This window comes from Suillus paluster (genome assembly GCF_016628075.1).
Source record: "Suillus paluster strain FC165 chromosome Unknown EDB91scaffold_2, whole genome shotgun sequence".
NCBI lineage: Eukaryota > Fungi > Basidiomycota > Agaricomycetes > Boletales > Suillaceae > Suillus > Suillus paluster.
In genome coordinates this window covers 208,299-226,574 of record NW_024537562.1, presented here as the reverse complement: position 1 = coordinate 226,574, position 18,276 = coordinate 208,299, and the positions used below count along the sequence as shown (strand labels likewise).

Sequence of the window (18,276 nt, the reverse complement as noted above, 5' to 3'; positions counted from 1 at the left end):
AAGCAATCAGCGAGTTCCATCCGGACGTGAAAGAGCTCCACTTGCGAATGCGGCTGTGGCAGGTACTTGCGGGCTGTGTTGCGATCGTCCCTGTTGTTGACGCAGCGAGGATCTGTCGTTATATTGATGTATGATGCTAGTTTTCTGCGGTGGCGAGACATACAGGGGTTGCGGAACCGATCAACAGTGGAAGGTAGAGAAGGTGAACGAACGAATGAACCCTTCTGTCCTACACAGTAGCGACCGAGAGGAGCACATGTGGCTGAGACGCCGAAAAATTAGTGTCTCGGCGGCCATGACTCAGTGAGGTGTGGGCGAGCGGGCATTTGGAGATGGTGAATCGTAGGGAGGACAGAGATGCAGAGAATACTGGCAGATTACAATGCCGGTCACCTAGCCTTGCAGGCTCCGGCCGATCGGTGACAGGTTTGGGACATATTGACGAGGTCGCCAGAACTAGGTAAGGGGACGCCATTGTCACGCTCTGGCCACCGCTGATGTCATCCTCTGCTTGTTGGATTCAATAGAACAGCTGCCCGTGGTCAACAAAGACATGTTCGATCAATAAAATGTCTGCACACTTTCAGAGGTAGTTGCACCATTCCACTGTATAGGGGTTTGCGTAATGACAGTATGCTTAGGGGCGTGAATTCTTGCTGCAGCTCACCTGATCTGTCCTTGATTGCAGTCATTTCAGAATCCTTAGAAGGGTGGAAGATGTGGCGTCTTTCACCACAGGAGGAGTCGGAGGTTGCTGGTAAGGTCAACATGAGCCAACTACATGCGAAAAACTGCCTTATGAGACATACACCGCCGCATCTTCGATGTCGCCGGCATGTAGAATGGCATCGAATCGTCATCTGGCGCAAATTAAAGGTCAGGAGGCGCTATCATCGACGGGTTTTACTGTATCATCCAAAACAATGAACTTGCCGTCACGCAGCTGCTTTCGAGTTAGCCTGACCATCCAGTCCGACGAAAGGTACAGGTTTCCCCGCACCACTTCCCTTGTTTCAAAGGATTTTTCTGTAGTACGGGATGAGCACCATCCCACCCTCAGCTAGAGCTCGAGTATCTCCATATCTCCAATGAGATACGTAATACTCGCCTCGGACGTCGTTCGCTCTCAGTCGGTGCTACGTGTCCTCTTCATCCACATCTGGCGAAGAGCGTACCTCAGTCTTAGCGGTCGCTAACCACGCAGCTCGTGCAGTATGTGAGCAGTGATTTACTGTGGGTAGGATTCGTTCAGAAAAAGGCTACCAAACGACGTGTGCAATCCAGCAAAGCTGCTCAACCTTGAGTATTGAATAGCGGTCATAAGTTCGGGGGAGTCGCGATCTGAGGCGTTGTTCGTCACTATTTGACAACAGCTTGCCATTCAAACAGCCCCTGAATTTTGAACTGTCACTACGGCTCCGCAACCTCTCCGATACAGGCGCCTTTTGGGCATTGGTACCTTTTATCGAGCATCTGTGATCGATTAGTAAGGACCACTATATAGCGCTCACCAAAAATGAATTCGTCACGGCAGCTGCGGCGGAGTTGCTTGTGATGAGAGTTCGATGTGGCTACCGCGAGAGCAATTACATAGCAAAGAATAGCGAGTAGTAATAGATACAAATGGATTATTGCAGTAATTTAACATACGATCCTCAGACGAGCTTCACCTTCTTCGACGGCTGAGGTGTCCCTTTCTCGCCGTCCTTGCGTTTCTTGGTCCCTACACTCGCCTTGACTCCGCCGAACAGCTCCTTGACCCGGTCACGCACGGCCACCGCGATATGCCCGACTTCAGAGTCCGCACCATTGAAGGTGATGGCGTTTCGGATCATGAGGTCGATGTCTGCCTCAAATCCTTCCACCGAGTCGTACTTGTCAGCGTCCAACTTCTGGCGGATCGTCCTCAGGTCTCTTGCATCCCTCTTCGGTATGACGTCAAAATACGTCGGGATACCCAACATGACAGGGTCGACAGGTTCTCGAAATACCCAAGAACTACGGTAAAGTTAGCGCGCTTGAACCACCATAGACGAAAAAAAACCTTACACGTCCTCCTTCACCAGTTGGGTCATCAGTGCTTGTAAGGTCCTCTTCTCCGTCCAAGAAATCTTCTTCTCTATCACCTTTGCCCATTCTTTCCTGAAGACTTTCTCCACCACATCCGCACAGTTGACAGGGTACGTAGTGGGTGGGTTGAATTTTCGACAGTTACTGAACACCAGTTCGACGTCTTTTTGGAAGTCCTCCATGGTCGAGTACTTTCCCTCGTTCAAACGCTGGGTCATAGTACCAAAGTCCATCGGGCGTTTGATCTCCTCATAGTACCTATACCAGTTTCAGGGTTAGTCGTGATAGTGCAAGATGTCGCTTACGTAGGACAACCGTCTCTCTCAGGATCTACAGGCTGAGCGAATATAACGCACTCTGGCACCTTCAAAATGACCTTCAGAATTTCCCGACACTTCTTCTCATTGAGTGGAGCGGTCGCCTGCATCTTGCGAGCCTTCGATGGCGTCGGTGTATTGTTAGGCACAACTTCTTTCTCTTTCTCTTTCTCTTTGCCCTTGATAGAGGTGCGCGGGGGTTCGGAGGCAGATTCTGAATCGCGAAGATTTGCAGGTTTATCTTTCTTTGGCTTGCTAACAGACACTCTCGGAGTAGGCGTAACGGACGGCTCTACGGCTGGCGTGCTGGGAGCGCCAGGCTTTTCCTTCCTGGAAAGGGATGGGGCTAACATCAGTATCTCGCTATCATCGTCGTCACCACTCGTCTTCCTGCGTTTCCCAGGTGGTCCACTGCCCGAAGCTCTTGCAGGGGGTGATTCCCGAACAGGATCTTTGGTCTTTCGGGTACGCTTCTCCTCATCCTTTTCTCGCTCAATAGCGATGACTTCTTGCAACAAGTCATGGGATCCATCATCAACGTAAGGCGGAGGTGCATCGTCAACGGCTTTGGGCTTGCGCGCTTTGGGTTTCTGCAAAGCCTTGGGCTCCGCCGCCTTCTTTGAGGGCTCTGGTTGCGGTGCTTTAGCTTGCGAACCACCAACCTTGAGCTTGATAACTGGACGTGCTGGAGCCTCTGCTTGCGGAGGTGGCGGCGGGGCTGAGACTGCAGGAGGCTTTGACGAAGTAGCTGTGGGTTGTTTCTTCACTATGATGGTGGGCAAGTTCTCCACAGGTACAGGCTCTGCATTCTTGCTAGCAGCTTCGAGAGTCTTCTGAATGCGGTTCCAAACTAGCCAGAGGTAAGGGAAAGCAATGTTTCTGTGCTATTGAACTCACGTTTTTCAAAGAATGTCTCCAAGAAAATCGCCTCGGTATGGGCGTATGTTCCAGACGGGTTGTACTGCTTCGCATTTGCTATCATAAGACGGAAGTCTCCCTCGAAGGCAAAACGGTCCTTGTACATGCCCGCCTCGATTTTAGCGCCCATGGTACTGAGATCCATAGGATTCTTGATGACCTCATAATAGCTATATCACAGCGTAAGAGAAAGTAGAAGGTCATCATCAAGATACAAACTTTGGAGCATGGTCTCGAACGGGATCCACGGGTTGCATGAAAAGCAACGCGCTCTTATGCATCTTGAGTTTCTTAAGCGCATTGCGGGATGCACGCAAATCGTTCAAGCTCATTCCAGCTGACTGTGCCTTCGGGAGATGAGGGGGCCTGACACCATTCACAAGCTTGGGTTTAGGTTTGCCTTTGGCTTTTGCAGGAGCTGGGGGCGGAGCCATGGTGCCTGTGCGGGCTGGAGGCGTTGCAGCAACGGATGTAGTAGCAGATAAAGTGTTGCTTCGGGCTTGAGCACCGCCAGGCATGATTTTGAGCTTAGGGGGAGCAGATGGAACAGCGGGCGCTCGAGCAGGTGGACCCCCGGTCTTGAGAGGCCGAGAGGCTTTCGGCAGCGCCTTCACCACCGGTAACGGGGGCGGCACTTCAGCCACAGGCGTAGGGGGCAGGTGAATAGTGACCTTTGGCGGAGTCTCTTCCACTCCCCGAAGGACAATGTCAGCTAGCTTGATGATACCCCAGCGCACCTCCTGGTCGATATCAGGTGCACTTGATGTCAAATGATTGCATGAGCGGATAGTCACGAAAAATATCTCAGAACTCACAGAGCAATGGACATCAAAAACTCTCGCAACACCTCGTTCTTGCCGATTTCTCTGTCTTTCCTGAGAACCTTGATCATCAAGTCGACCTCACTCTTCTTCGCTTCTTTCGACTTTTCTGGCAGAGTGCCATCTTCCTCGATGAGTAGAGACTCTGTATCCTTGACGGTATTCTTCATCTCCCCCATGGACACCAAGAGAGCTAAACTTTGGCATGCGCTACGGGCCACATGTCTCCGGACCACGCGAGACGGGTCATTCGCCATGACAGCCAATACGTAGCGCATGATGGCGGGAGTGTACCACTTGGACATGAAAAGGCCATCGAAGGCGGCGAGACGAACTTGGGTATAATTACCCTCACTGAGAGACAATCAGACGAAGTAGAATATACAGCCATTATAACATACCGGGTAAGAGGGAAAAAGACCCTGAGATCGTTCGGGATGAGGTTCGCGGTAGTGAGAATCAAGTAGAACTGAGGTCAAAGTCGTTAATGGGAGATGCCCTCACATGCATGAAGCTACTCACTTCCAACACTGCAGTGGTGACAACATTCTTCGGTGACGGGATGAGTCTGTCCATGCTCCGATACCTACTGACCTCGTCGATCGCCTGCTTCATTAAGCTTGCATCCTCGGTGGTATGCTCCGACCGAATTTCTTCGCGAAGGAGCTCGCCACGTTCTGGAGGAGCAGTCGAGATAGTAGCACAAGCAACGGCGGAAATGAGAGTGCATATATAGAACGCGTCAGAGCACTAAAGAACATTTAGACCGGTAACTATTTGTGACGGAGTTGTACTCACCGGGTTGGCCGTGTTGTCGTTGTAGCGAAGCTGGTCGATGAGGAACTGACGAACTACTGAGGGCGTCTTGCCGTTCTCAAAGCGCACTTGAGATATTGCATGAACGAGGCTCTGAAAATTTGTGAGTCGTGAATAGAAGTAGCATTGTGAAAACATACCTTTCGAACAAAGTATTCCGCCAGGTCAGAGAAGTCATTAGGCTTTGGGACATAAGTATGAGCAAACAAATCTTGGTTGGGGTCTTCTGGGTCGTAGCAGTAGCGAAGGAATAACTTGAACAGATGAAATAGTCCTAAGAAGTCAAGTCTCCGAATAGCGCACTGATGTTTTCACGTCAGAGACAACAAGTAAGAAATATAAACACACTAACATGCACTAGGGCCATCGCGGCCTCACATCGTATGCGATAGTAGTAATTGGAGACGAGCACTGTCTTGGTGAACGTACTCGAAACGATGGCGGTGGATTGCTTTGCAAGAGCATTAACAGCCTATGAAAGTTTAAGCCAGGAAAATATATTGCCGACAAATAACTTACTTCCAGTTGCGCGACGACATCACGATCTCGCTGTAACTGCGACACCCACATGAAGTCGGGCTGTTCGAAAGCGATAGCAGCGATCCATTCAAAATCGGCGTCCATGCGGATCCATTCGTACGTCGCACCCGACATCACCTGCTCATCCTCCTCTGTCCAGTCAGCCACCTTCCAGTTTTCTCGTTCCTTCTCCTTTTCCCAGATCTCGAGTCCAAAACCCATGTCGATTAGACCCATGGCTTCAGCAGCTTCGGCATCACCTTCTGCTGCAGCCTGAGCAGCCGCTTGTCGTGCAAGATATCGCTTAGTATTTCGTCGAATACGTTTGTATTTCGTGTTGAAAGGAACTTCAAAGCGCTTGAAGGGCGAGCGAATGTCTAGAACGTGCTCATAAGGAGTACCGTCCGCCTCATGGATCCGAACAGTCATTTGGCCCTTGAGAGGCTGATGAGGGGGTTAAACAGGATGTAACCGCTCGTAAACGTACCTCAAAGAATGGAACGGGCTTGTTCAACAGTTTCGACACCTCATTGTGCTCAAGTGCCTTATACGCAGGTGAATCCTGTCGCATCGTAATTTCCACTGCCATCTTCTTCCTGTTGAATGAAGCAGAGAATCCGAATGCCGGACAACCGCTACCGTATATCCACTGCTCAGCGAATGACCGAAGATCAATTCCGCTGACCTTCCTGCAGGTACGCAGGAACGAGTGCGTCGATAGAGCATTGTTTTGCAGCTCTCCGCTCATTGCAGACAAAAAAATCTTCGGCAGAACACGAGGAAGACCAAGAGAGGTACCAGACTTGCCGAGACGGCGGTCCAAAATGTGCAACACGAGGGGCGCCTTCAAGTTGACAAAAGGTAACGTCATGGAATCTGGAGGATCATGATGCTGAGGCTGGCAGATGGGCGGCATTGATCCGTTGTCCCACTCGACGACTCGTTGCATGTCCCGCTTGAGTCTGTATCGATACTCGTTATTTCCCAGTAGCTTGCGGATGAATAGGCCGGTGATATACAAGGCAAGGCCGTTGACGAGCCAGGTATCTGACCATGTCTTCTGTTGGATGTTAATTCCCATCCACTGACAAGCCAGCGCATGGCTAAGTGCTTGCCGCGTTTCCAAGACCTGCTCAATCGCGTCCTCGCCATGAAGAAGATCCACAGTGATCAAGGAAAGTGTCGAGCTGTCGAAGCGCTGAACAGGCATTTCGTCGACCGCCACCACTTTGTATGACCCAAACGGGTAGGAACCGAATTCTGTGCTGTAGAAGTTCATCGCCGAACGCAGGAATGAAATCGACGAATGAAGCATAGCTTCATGACCGGGCAAGCAAAACGCATGCATAAGAGGCTGTGATATGCCAGACGTATCTTCTGATGTAAGCTCCGTCGGGATAAGATGCACATGAAATGGGCCAGCAGCAAAAGCGACATGCTGCACAGACGTCAAAACTGTTTGAGAAAACAAGAATATGGTTTTGTTCGAGTTGTTGGGATGCGCAACCTGTGCGACCGTTGTTAGCTCGCCGAATGGGAAAGATGCGGATCACATGCCTGTTCCACGAGGTCGCCACTGCAGACAACTACTGTTGGTATAGACTCCTGGGACTCTTCGAAGTCACCATTCTCTCCGCGCTGACCGGGATCAGGCTCTTCGAGATACCGAGGAACAACAAATTCGAACTCCCAAGTGCACTTCTCCCACAAATTGTCAATGGATGGAACCCAACATCTCGCAGCGTCAGGAGACGACGGTGTCGTGTATACATGCGGTACGCGCTGAAAGACATAAGAACTTCTTAATCATGAACATGGAAGTTGCTCACATATGGGTAGGAGTCGGTGGGCAGTACAAATTGGATGCCATCCACTGGGTTTCTCAGGCTGTAGTCAATGTGGACCACTATAGGCATGAATTCTGGACTGGGTGCGGGGGTATGGAAGGGGCCAGGGGTCTGAGGCTCAGGTGTGGCAGCTTATCCGGTAAACAGTTTAAATACATCCCATATAACCCTCGAACACTGAAATTTACCTTCACTGAGATGACCGTTCGCAAGCGAGTGATTTGCATGACCAGTTTGTCGAAGCGAAACTTCCTTTGGGATCGTAATCGACAGTTCACCCTCATCGCCTTCGGCCAGTGCAGAATATATTTTCCGCTTCAACTCTGGATAAGTATGACAGTCCTGAGGGTTTGAGATATTGATCTGAGCGAGCGGATCATGGTGAACGAAATCCGCTGGGTGTGACGCGACAGAAACCGAATGAATCGCTGCGGAAAACACGTCAAATAGGATATTCAGAATTCAAACGCAGCACATACTGCATTGCCTGGAGTGTAAATGAATAGTTCTCAGGTTGGGATTGGTTGGAATAAGCGTGATTTCTGTGTAACCCTGTTCAAGAATGCTGTTGTGTGAGCGCCTGCATGAGTGGCCTATGTTACAACGTACCCAGAGAGAGCCGGAGAAGTCAATCTCCAGAACAACTTTCTGATGACTAGTATATACGAAAAAAAAGGTGTCAGTACTGGAGAAACGCGGGCGAAAACGAAAACACGTATATAGAGAAGCCACGACGACTGTGCTCGCGCTGCATGATTGACTGCCAGTCGAATAAGGGCAATGACCCGAGAAATTGGGCTTGTATTCGAGAAGTCTTCAATGGGCTGCACGAAGATGAATGCAAGAGGTAAAGGCGAAATGGACGGCTGAAGGTGAAGACCGTTGGTTAAGGTCTTCACGGGTGGGATTGGTGACGGCGCAGGGACAACCGACGCGATTACGTAATAACCTGTTGAGACGCGGTGGCTGTGTATAATTTGTGCTACCTCGAGGACAAGTAATCTCACATTGATCACTCTTCCTTTCAGCACTAATCAAAAGAAACAGGTCATTGTCGTTTGGTTGCAATATGCCCCAAAAATCAATTTTTAGACAACCGGGAGCACAGCACTTCCAGCTTGTGCACCGATCTCAGAGAGATCCGCTTATTCACGATCCTGACGCCAGTCAGCATGTCCTGAAGGCATTTGTACGAGCGAATGACAAGAAGGTGCGCAACTATGTCGATACGTATTTTTCCTCGCTGCTCATTCAATCCCCGCTCCTAGGGAAAGACTCGTGCCGATCTTGAGTCCCTCCTTTCTCCCGATGATATTGCCCATGACGCTCGTGTCGGCGAAGCGGCATCATATGGAATTTATTTCGACGACACAGAGTATGACTACATGCAGCATCTACGTACGGCTGGTGCAGAGGAAGAGGGCGTAGAAAGCATACTCATTGAAGCACCTACTACCTCTCACAAATCGAAAGGCAAAGGCAAATCAAAGGATCCGATATCCTTGCGCGATCTGCCGGCAGAGGCACTACCATCGGCATCTGAGATGCCCAGGAACTATGAGTCGCAGGAAGCCGTTCCCTCATCGATCGCAGGTTTTCAGCCGGACATGGACCCCCATCTCCGACAAGTTCTTGAGGCATTGGAGGATGATGCGTTCGTAGATGATGGTATAGAGGATGACTTTTTCGGCGATCTGGTAGCAGATGGAGAGCGAGATGACAATGAGGAATTTGGGTACCAGTTCTATGAGGACAGTGATACCCCACAGGATGCCCCTTCTACGGAGGATCACGGGGACCCTGACAGCTGGGAAGCGGCCTTCGCCAAGTTCAAGAAAGATCAAAAGGAAGCACCTCCACCCAGCGATTCCGATGACGAACTCCACTCAGAAGGAGGGGACACCATAGGAAATTTACCGAAGTTACCTGTCATCGGTGGAAAGCGCAGGCGCAAAGGCACTTCCGATGCCTCTGGGTACAGCATGAGCAGCTCGTCAATGCACCGCACGGAAACGTTAATGACATTAGATGAGCGCTTCGATCAGGTAATTGTGACCGATTTTGTCAGGCTATTTTCTTTGATCACTTGCAGCTGATGGAGAAAGAGTATGGCTCTGATGAAGGAGAAGAGGTCGAGGAAGAGAATGATGACTTTTCGTCTGAACTTTCAGATGAAGCTCCTGAGCTCATCACCTCGCGAGAAGATTTCGAGGCCATGATGGACGACTTCATGGACAACTATGAGTTGCTTGGCAGAAAACTAAAGCCAGTGCTTCCGGGGGACACAGGCCCGGAGAAACTGGACACCTTGCGTCGGGCAATGGGCCAGGATGAGCGGGTACGGATAAGGTCGGCAGATGATGATGACGATGAGGAGTTGGATGACGACCGACTTTTCGTCGGATATGATGCCACGGAGAAAGAGGATAGATGGGACTGTGAGACTGTACTGAGTGAGTTGGGTCATCTCGTTCACGCAAAGTTGAATCTAAAGCAGAATAGCAACGTATTCCAACCTAGAGAATCATCCCCGCGTCATCCGAGCGCGAGCATCGAAGCCAGTTCCGAAAATCAAACTTGACCCCAAGACTGGTCTTCCTTTTCTGGATCCTCAAGTCGTGGAGACGCAAGAACGTCATCATGAGTTGCATTTTGTTGCCGAAGGGGAAGAAGAGTCCCGAGGTACACATCTTTCCGATTACGCGAATGATGTTTCGCTAACGTTCCACCGACTAGTGGTCAAGCAAACCATATCTCGCCCGCGCGACGAATCTAAGGAAGACAAAAAAGCTCGCAAACAAGCTGTCAAGGCCGAACGTCAAGTTCGTCGTGTAGAGAAAAAGGCGACACAGGAGCAGTTCTCCGCCGAAATGAAGCACCAAGCACAGGGCCTTGCAAACAAGGCTCAGAGTACTAGAACAAGAAAACTGTAGTATACAGGTCGCTCTATAACAAAATGGTGTAATGTACAGGATTTAGATCATCGAGTATGTACTAGGCACGTATCGTATGGTAGGGTTACAGTGGAACGGACATGATGCATGTGTGTTGAATGAATGGACGTGATATGCTTCACCAGTCTGGCCAAAGTTCAGCCAGACTGTTCAAACTGTACGGGTCTTCTTCTGGAATGTCTTTCTGCTTCATCCATCGATCAGGGACCTAGAACAAAAGGTCATTAAACTCATGCGAAAAAAACCTTGTGTCCACTCACTAGTGGGAAATATCTGTCCATAGCGCTAATGAACCGTTGTCTATACTGCTTGGGTGTAACGATGGTGGGTTCTCCTCTACCAGCCCCGCCAAGGAAGGCAGACTCCTTCACCCAGCTCTCGAGCTTCTTGTCCCAGGTGTAGGTGCGAATGTAGTCTAGCACGAAGTGAATACATCGCCAGAGACAGGAACGAATTACAACTTACCAACAATACCCACCACCAATTCATGGGTCTGAGCATCAATACCGACGAGAAGTGAATAATCCATGACATTGATGTCGTCCAGAAACTTGGTATCACTGTATAATGCTCCTCTCAGTATGCGCTTCGAGTGTTCACGGAGATAAAACGGTGAGAGATGAGCAGCTGCGGAAGTGACGTTCAGTAACTTCATCGTCTCGAAGATAGGTTACCCACTTTCGACGAGGTTTTCATCCAGCAGTACTTCGTTTTCCCTTCCAGTGGAGCGCACGTGACGATTGCGGGTTGATCCCTTCAGATCATAGATCTAAACAGGTCGTCAGCAACTGTCTATATCGCAGGCAAATGTCGCACAGTAGAAAACCGACGATCGTAAAAGAGGTTCTCCATCACAAGCAGGTTCATATGTGTCAGTTTGGCCTTGCTCGAACCCTTGTCTCTCGTCTTCTTGAACGTCAATTTGTAGCACCCAAACACCTTGGCGAGTAAAGTGGGACGCTGACGAAAATCGTTTAGAACACTTGCAGCATAACAAAGAAACAGCTTACGTTGCCAGAGATCGCAGATGCCATGTAGTCAAAGTATGCCGGACCGAACGTCTCCATCGTCTGAAGCTCTGCCTTCGAGAGCTCTTTCGCAATGAAACGATCGTCTTGTGGAAGGTTCAGTAACATTAACACTGGGGCTAGAAATCCAATACAGACCTCTTGTCTTCAAGAACGCCGAGCCAGACTTGCCTCCATTGGCGTCCCACTTGACACACCTTGCCAACGACTCAACCATACTCTTCTCACAATCATATGTTCTGCGCAAAGCATCGAACTGTTCTGGATACAATACGGTACAACTGATTGTTAAACCACCACTTTCAAACGCTAAAATGAAGTCAACACATTGCACACTGGCTCAAGTACAATACACTCACTAATCACCCAAGGCATCTTCGTTGACGCAGATTTGAGCTCCTCCGCGGGGTTACCGGATTCTGCAGTCTCGACGTTGACTACTCCCCATGTCGAGGACGACTCCGCGACAGAATGATCGTCGGGCATGAACGCTTCCCCTCCATCAGTCAGCTTTGGCTCTCGAGCAGTGCGTTTCTCGATCCGCGACTTGGCCAATATTTCTCGGTATTGGGGAGAACTGCAAGTAATCAGTGATAAGCAAGATGACTGATCAGAAATGACCTACTTCAACGCCAATGCAATGATAGATGTGGGCTCATCCGTCCTCACGACCATTGAAGAATCACGGAAAATGTGCTCCGGATCATTCAACGGATCGTCAGCCTCTGGATCTGGTTTGCGCGGTGGGATCTGAGACGAGAACAATCCTTGGGATAGTCCCTGGAAAGCCTGCTTGAATATCGAGTTTCTCCCGGGTTCGTCGAGCAAAATCGGAGGCGGGGTTGGTGGGATATTCGCTCCCGGGGTCTCGGGTTTAAGGAAAGGAGATGGCGGAAATGATTGTACTGACCCGAGCTGTTGAGCTGGCGGCGGAAGTGGCGGTGTCGATGATGGAGGAACTGAGGAAGGCTCGTCTGCAGGCACAGGAACTGATGCAATATCTACAGCGTCCTGCACAGTGACGGTAGGAAGTGTGACAGATTGTTCTGGCGACGACTCCATCGTGGTTTTATCTGCCGGTTTTCGTGCTTCATCCTCGTCACCACCCTCATCGTCTGCTTCACTAGAGCTATCAGAACTCTCCGACTCGTCCTGTATCGCATCTTTGATGCTATCCAAAACCTCAACCGTAGCACGAGCAGACGCAACTGGCCGTGCCTTACGACCCCTGATGACCGCATAACGTCTATTTGCTCGCTCGTTATCCCGAGTTATGCGCTCAAAATGCCGTGCAATATTAGACACCTTGCTTCCAGCACCTTGAGGGGGTCGTCTGAACGGAGGCTTTGCACTAGGCACGACTGAGGTAGGACGAGAGGGTGCTTTGTCTTTTTGGAGGGTTCGGGCAGATGCCTTCCGCCGCAGGGTGCGACCACCCGCGGGAAGCGGTTTGGATGTGGTGGGCGGTGATGATGGCACCGGGTCAGTGTGGAGAGGTCTTACCCCACGTTTATCTGGCGACGGCCGTCGAGATGCCGTTGAAGACTCGAAGGAGGACCCAACTGTTCCAGGTATGCGTGAATTTTGAGTGCCGAGGGAGCGACGGTTGAGGTACCTCGAGGCTACATTCGCGGCATAGCTAGACTCGAAATCGGAGACCGAGGGCTTCTTGACGGGTTCATGTCTGTTCCTGCGTATGGTAGACCGTTGAGGCGGTGGTTGTGCGGGATATTCTGCTTCGCTTTCGGACACAGGAGGAAATGGAGCGAGGGCGGTCTTGGCAAGTTCCTCAACACCCTGTGGGGGCAGGTACTCCTGGTACCGAGCCACTAGTTCTGCAACACTAGGGTGGGCCTGCGGCCGTCGAGGCAGCCTCGAGGCTCTTGTAACAACACGAGCCTCAGTTTGCTCCGCCTTGATAATACGGTAAACTGGGGATGTCCAAAGAAGATTGGATACACTTACTCGTGTCGTCGATGATGCATCTTGGTCTGACAATGCCCCGTCGTCTTTAGATGCACCAATAGTCGAGTCACTGTCAGGGTCCGATTTGCGTTTGATAGCCACTTCGGGTTCAATAACTGAAGGACGGGGAGCCTCTGTATCAGAAGTGGCCATCGTTGTCTTCTCTGCAACAGTTTCAAGCTCAGGCTCCGAAGCCTCTGACGCAGACGATACAAAGGACTCTCCGGTAATCCGCCTCCGACTCGACGCTCCCTCTTCCGCCTCTGACACACTGGAAAAAGGCTGATGAGATTCGCCAGGACTTGCAACATCGGGTTTCTTCGGCCACATCGCCCTCACAGACCCAAGGGCAGCAGATACCCTCCGCGTGTTCCTGTCCAGAGTCAGAGTGCCTCTCGGCTTCGGGAGTTTGTCAAAGTCCTGTTGCCATGCTACAATCTTGTCCTGTCGGAACGATCGAACTTGGTTCAAAGCTAGCGTATCAATCGGGGTCGACTCTTTGTAAATCTTGTTGATCAACTGAGCGATCTCCTCTCTCTCATCTTCAGCGCGTGTAATCAAGTTGTTGATGTCGGCCGTGAGTTTCGCATCCTGCTCTTCATCACCAGTAGCTGCATCAATGCTGATGAGTTTGAGATCATCGACGAGGGCAGTGTACCACATAGTGTTCCGACGGTGCAGCCGTTCGTAATCTGCATTCTTGAGCTCCAGCTGCGACTCCGGACGGATGCGAATACGCATAGCGGGGTAAACAACCTCATGGACGACGACAGGATCTGCCTGGAACCGCACCGTCATTCCCTTCGTGGCAAAGTACCGAATGTGGTGCTGGTAGATGTTGTGTTGGCAGCCAGCGCCTTGGACAAGCTGTACGTCTGCGGGATAGAAGTGCAATTCCAAAAACTTGGCAAAGGAGTACCGCTGCATCTCTTCGGATATGGGAATAAATGGCGTCGCTGAGCCACATACCCGACAAGCGCTCCAGGTCGTGATCGTCTCTGGGGAAGGATAGAGATATGGACCCTTGGCCTTGATCTGCCCATCCCACTGCTCAACAGCAACTGCAAGCCTGGTCTCGTTATGCACAAAGACCTTGCAATGCCTTGCGAGCGGTTGGTTACATCCTTTCCCAGTGCAGTTCGCTTTCGGGTCGAGGAACTGAACCAGCGTCTCATTAACGCTCTTCTCAATGAACTGACCCAGCGTGCAATCATTCTCGCCATAGAACTTGATGTACTTCAATCCAGGAGCGAAACAGGCGCGATGAAGACCAAATTCTTCGATCGGGATGGTGTATTCCCAAAGGCTGATGCATTGGTACTGGTCGATCACGAAATCGTCAGCGTTCTTGCGGAGGTACCATTCCCAAATACGTCGCTGTTCTTCGTGGCGATACTTGACCATACCGAGCTGGCTCTCCAAGGCAATGTCGGCAGCGGTCTTCAGGGGAATCGTGTTCTCTTTCTCGCCGGGAACGATAAGGCGAGGCGAATGGAAGAACGACGACCCTCCGAGGACATGCAATAAGGAGCTTGGCTGAGGTTCGAAGTAACCAGCGGGTTCCTCGCCAAGGTCAGACAGACCGGAAGTTGGCGTCTTCGGAAGATCAGGGAGTGGAAGTGCTTCAATCTGGGCTTTTACATCATCCACATCTGGTTCAATTCCGGAGATAGTAGCCGCTGCTTCACTGGCAGGCGTGGGCGTGCCCGAGGGGGCCTTACTCTCATTTTTAACTGGGCCCTTCTCCTCTCTCCGCACAATCTCGTCCTCCCAAGCGCGTTGTGCACGGGTAAGCTCGTCATCCAACTCCTTCATCCTCCTGATAGGCTGGGGAGGAGGGAAACGCAATGTGGCGGAAACGGATATGAACGTCTTGGTGTACGGCTCCAACGACTGCTGAATACGCTTCGAAAGACGAATGCGCTCGGCATCAGCATCAGGAAGATCATCTTCAGCTTCTTTGATCTCCGCCTCCTCTGCCTGTTGCCGCTCCTTATCCTCTGGAGTCACAAGATGCACCAGAGATACCGATGCAGGCACAAGAGCACCAGCGTTCGAAGCCGTGCCAGATCCTTCTGCATGGCGCTTCATAGCAATACCTGCCGGTACGGCCTCTGCGCTCAAGCTAGGGAGCGTGATCACAGAGTCCTTCCACAGGTGGGTCTCCAGTTTCAAGTTCCTCACGACAAACATCAAGAATCTCGTCACTTTCTTCACCCTCTTGAGCGTATCTACATCTCCTCCTCTCAGAACGATGGTGCACCCCAATTCACGGCTACATCCCTCAAACCGCATATACGTCTTCCGTCGCCCAGGAATTAGGGGGTGGTCGAAAGTCTGTACACGGAACCGTGCGCAATGACCTAATCGAGGTTCTAGAGCGAGCTTGTCCATGGACGAAAAGACATCTCCCTGAATCATTCGGGCCACGAATTGGATCGCGGTGGGCTTTACAGCACGAGCGACGGCGATATTGTGCTGCGCGAGCGCTTCGAGTGCAATCCTACTCACTGACTTCTCCACCAATACTACATGCGGCCTGAGCGCAGCAATCCTGCTCGCCAAGTTTCCGAGATACTCCTTTTCCTGCCTGAGAATCTGGCCAAAATGGACGTATTGACCCTCAACTCGGTGAAACTCGAGTGGGAAAGTCACAAGCATGACGCGGGGATTACGTTGCATGCGTGACATTTGCTTGTGGGCAACGTTCTTCGTAATGACTGCGCCATCAACGTACTCGGAATCGCTTGGTGCGCCACCAGGGATTTTCTTGATCTTGACATATCGCCGGACATCCATGTCCTCGCCTTGGTGGTACGGAAGGGCAGTGAAAGTGAGTTCTCGAGCAACGCGAAGGGCAAGTTTGAGCAGAGTTTCTTCCCATTCCTTGATATTTGGAATCTGCTCGGTCGTGAGCATTTGCCGCAACATGACGCGAAGATGGAACATGGAAATTAGGTTAAGCTCCTGAGCATAGCTAAGCCCGTAGCATGAGATCATGCAGGATGACACATATTAAATAAAAACTCACGCGGTGGAGTCGCGCCTCGTGCGCCAACCTTCAATGGTAGGTAAGTTATCGAGTCGACTCTGTGCTCGGCTCCTGATAAAGGGCGTGGCAATATCAAAGTCTCCGAAGCTATTGAATCTGGAGCGTATGGAATTATAATTTCCTGGACTCTCTGGCCCGTGTTGCTCTGGAGAGCTCAAGGGAAATTGGATTGTGCTCATGGTGCCCTCGACATTGACTGGCACAGTGACCGGAAAGTCAACTGGGGTCTTTGACCGAGGAACCATAGCGGTTTGTGCAGTATTTTTGCTGAAGTTGGATATTGCGAGTGGATCTTTCTCGTCTTCTGAAAGGTTCCGCCGAAATGGTGCACTCTCGCGGATGGGCTCCCAATCATGTATAGAATCGTTGTCGGATGCTGGTCTCTTTGTCTCAGCGATGGAGTACAGATTGAACGGTTCGTCCGTCCTTCCGAACAGCTGGGAGGCTGCGAATGGGGATTGGGGATGGTGACCAAGACTGAGCCCGAACGAGTCGCCGCCAAACTGGTGGGCAGGGAATGGAGAGGCCATGGAAGAGACGACAGAACGCCTATCGTCATCATCTTCGTCTTCGACCTTTGCGAGTTTCTCGAGACAGAGATTACACACTCGAACCATACCGTCGTGACCAAATCTCGAACCCTTGATAATATTAGATGCACAACGCGAACAGAATATTTGACCTGCTCTTGGATGAATGACAAGTCTTGATTCGAAAGTTAGGATGCGCACCACATATACGACAATGGTGTTTGCGTCGCCATGTTGTGAAGACGCTTTTGCAATCATAACACTCCCTTGCGTTGGAGTCTTCCATCCAATAATCGCGAGAAAGACCTTCGGCAGGATTAGAAACAGTGTAAGAAAATGTCAGTATATTTACCTTCACCACGAATGCGGCGTATGACCTTGGATACAGAGGCAGACCGATTCAATGAAGCGGAAGTGCGTATGCTACGAGCATCATCCTGGATGGGGAAACCAGGGATGGCAGTTCCAAAGAGACCACCGTCTTGAGTCTCGTATACAGGAGTATATTGACCACTACGTGAAGGCGAGCGGTCTAGTTCTACACCAAAAGATGGCGGATCTGATACAACTGGTGTCAAGGATACGAGGGGTGGAGCGGTCCTTGATGGCACGACAGTTAGTGACAACGGGCGCTCAGGCGCAGAGGAGCGAGAGGAAAAGGCGGAGGTATTGTTTACAGAGACCGTAGATGGGCGCCTCTGTTCGCCTGGAAGGACTCCAAAGGTACCATTGGGGGGCGGTATGAAAGTCGAAGAAGTCAAGGGCGCAGCGAAGCTATTCTTCATTCGGGAGAATAAAGAGGTTACGAGGGCATATGAAGAATGATCGTTTTCATCCTCTTCTGAGAACGGATTGAAGGAAGTCAAAGAGGTGACATCGTCCCCAAGTTTTGTGCTGCTCCGCGACCTCGACGGAAGACCCGAATGAGTACTCTGTACGGGAGAATAGGTTAGTGGTGATTCCATTTGAGAGCCGGGAGTAGCTCGGTATCCCAAGCTAGATTATCGATAGCTGGCTGTCTACAATGAAGTGCCTTTGCTGTCTTTGGCTGCCCACTATCGGACGTGCATGCTGGTTCTTGGTCAATGCAGTAGTGACTGCCTTCTTAGGTAGTTCAATTACCAAATCAATCATTATGCGCTTTTACTCTTACACCCGCTGCGCTGCTTACTCTAATATATATACACGTCTAGCAATCGTTCAACGTTCATGTCCAAGGACGTTTGCAGCATCTACCAGAAGATTTTAAACCCCACGTTTCCATATAATTATGTACGCTGCAAGAAGTTAACACACATCTACGATTAAAGGTGACGGACGGGAAATATCCTTCAAGACACCCCGGATCTCATATTGCAGTGTCCCTATCCTCAGATCAGGGACATGCTTATATTGCGGTGTTCCTGTCCCCAGATGCTGGAACATGACAAGTTCACCAG

At 50.7% G+C, this 18,276-nt stretch overlaps 3 protein-coding genes across 3 annotated transcripts; 1 reads left to right on the top strand and 2 right to left on the bottom strand.

Moving 5' to 3' along the window:
* Nucleotides 1-1,539: 1,539 nt before the first annotated feature.
* On the bottom strand, nucleotides 1,540-8,242 carry EDB91DRAFT_1095565 (uncharacterized protein). Its single transcript, XM_041316943.1, has 19 exons — nucleotides 8,028-8,242; nucleotides 7,918-7,966; nucleotides 7,788-7,860; nucleotides 7,497-7,736; nucleotides 7,291-7,439; nucleotides 7,019-7,243; nucleotides 5,949-6,968; nucleotides 5,462-5,896; nucleotides 5,295-5,414; nucleotides 5,083-5,244; nucleotides 4,925-5,035; nucleotides 4,649-4,876; nucleotides 4,528-4,595; nucleotides 4,121-4,480; nucleotides 3,525-4,064; nucleotides 3,285-3,475; nucleotides 2,376-3,237; nucleotides 2,050-2,328; nucleotides 1,540-1,998 (listed from the first exon to the last, which is right to left on the bottom strand). The coding sequence occupies exons 1-19, from the start codon at nucleotides 8,060-8,062 to the stop codon at nucleotides 1,656-1,658; spliced, it is 5,490 nt and encodes a 1,829-aa protein (XP_041183494.1). The 5' UTR covers nucleotides 8,063-8,242; the 3' UTR covers nucleotides 1,540-1,655.
* Nucleotides 8,243-8,377: 135 nt separating this feature from the next.
* Nucleotides 8,378-10,241, top strand: EDB91DRAFT_1042485 (Low temperature viability protein-domain-containing protein; the record flags this gene model as incomplete). Its single annotated transcript, XM_041312997.1, has 5 exons — nucleotides 8,378-8,518; nucleotides 8,577-9,353; nucleotides 9,401-9,761; nucleotides 9,811-9,990; nucleotides 10,045-10,241. The coding sequence occupies 5 exons, from the start codon at nucleotides 8,378-8,380 to the stop codon at nucleotides 10,239-10,241; spliced, it is 1,656 nt and encodes a 551-aa protein (XP_041183493.1).
* EDB91DRAFT_252280 (uncharacterized protein) lies at nucleotides 10,041-17,917 on the bottom strand. The gene is made up of 13 exons (XM_041326603.1): nucleotides 17,190-17,917; nucleotides 17,039-17,143; nucleotides 16,287-16,989; nucleotides 13,256-16,232; nucleotides 11,916-13,204; nucleotides 11,650-11,867; nucleotides 11,429-11,599; nucleotides 11,273-11,376; nucleotides 11,079-11,222; nucleotides 10,941-11,031; nucleotides 10,728-10,889; nucleotides 10,523-10,677; nucleotides 10,041-10,470 (listed from the first exon to the last, which is right to left on the bottom strand). The coding sequence occupies exons 1-13, from the start codon at nucleotides 17,800-17,802 to the stop codon at nucleotides 10,381-10,383; spliced, it is 6,822 nt and encodes a 2,273-aa protein (XP_041183492.1). The 5' UTR covers nucleotides 17,803-17,917; the 3' UTR covers nucleotides 10,041-10,380.
* Between the last annotated feature and the right edge of the window lie 359 nt (nucleotides 17,918-18,276).

What these genes read in the sequence shown, in the direction of transcription:
- EDB91DRAFT_1095565 (XM_041316943.1), bottom strand. Translation starts at nt 8,062, where the DNA reads ATGCAGCGCGAGCACAGTCGTCGTGGCTTCTCTAT. An exon ending in CGGAATACTTTGTTCGAAAG is followed by an intron (nt 5,036 to 5,082) that starts GTATGTTTTCAC and finishes ACAAATTTTCAG; the next exon opens with AGCCTCGTTCATGCAATATC. An exon ending in ACGACAACACGGCCAACCCG is followed by an intron (nt 4,877 to 4,924) that starts GTGAGTACAACT and finishes AATGTTCTTTAG; the next exon opens with TGCTCTGACGCGTTCTATAT.
- EDB91DRAFT_252280 (XM_041326603.1), bottom strand. Translation starts at nt 17,802, where the DNA reads ATGGAATCACCACTAACCTATTCTCCCGTACAGAGTACTCATTCGGGT. An exon ending in CATCTGCGATCTCTGGCAAC is followed by an intron (nt 11,223 to 11,272) that starts GTAAGCTGTTTC and finishes GATTTTCGTCAG; the next exon opens with CGTCCCACTTTACTCGCCAA. An exon ending in GGATGAAAACCTCGTCGAAA is followed by an intron (nt 10,890 to 10,940) that starts GTGGGTAACCTA and finishes TCACTTCCGCAG; the next exon opens with CTGCTCATCTCTCACCGTTT.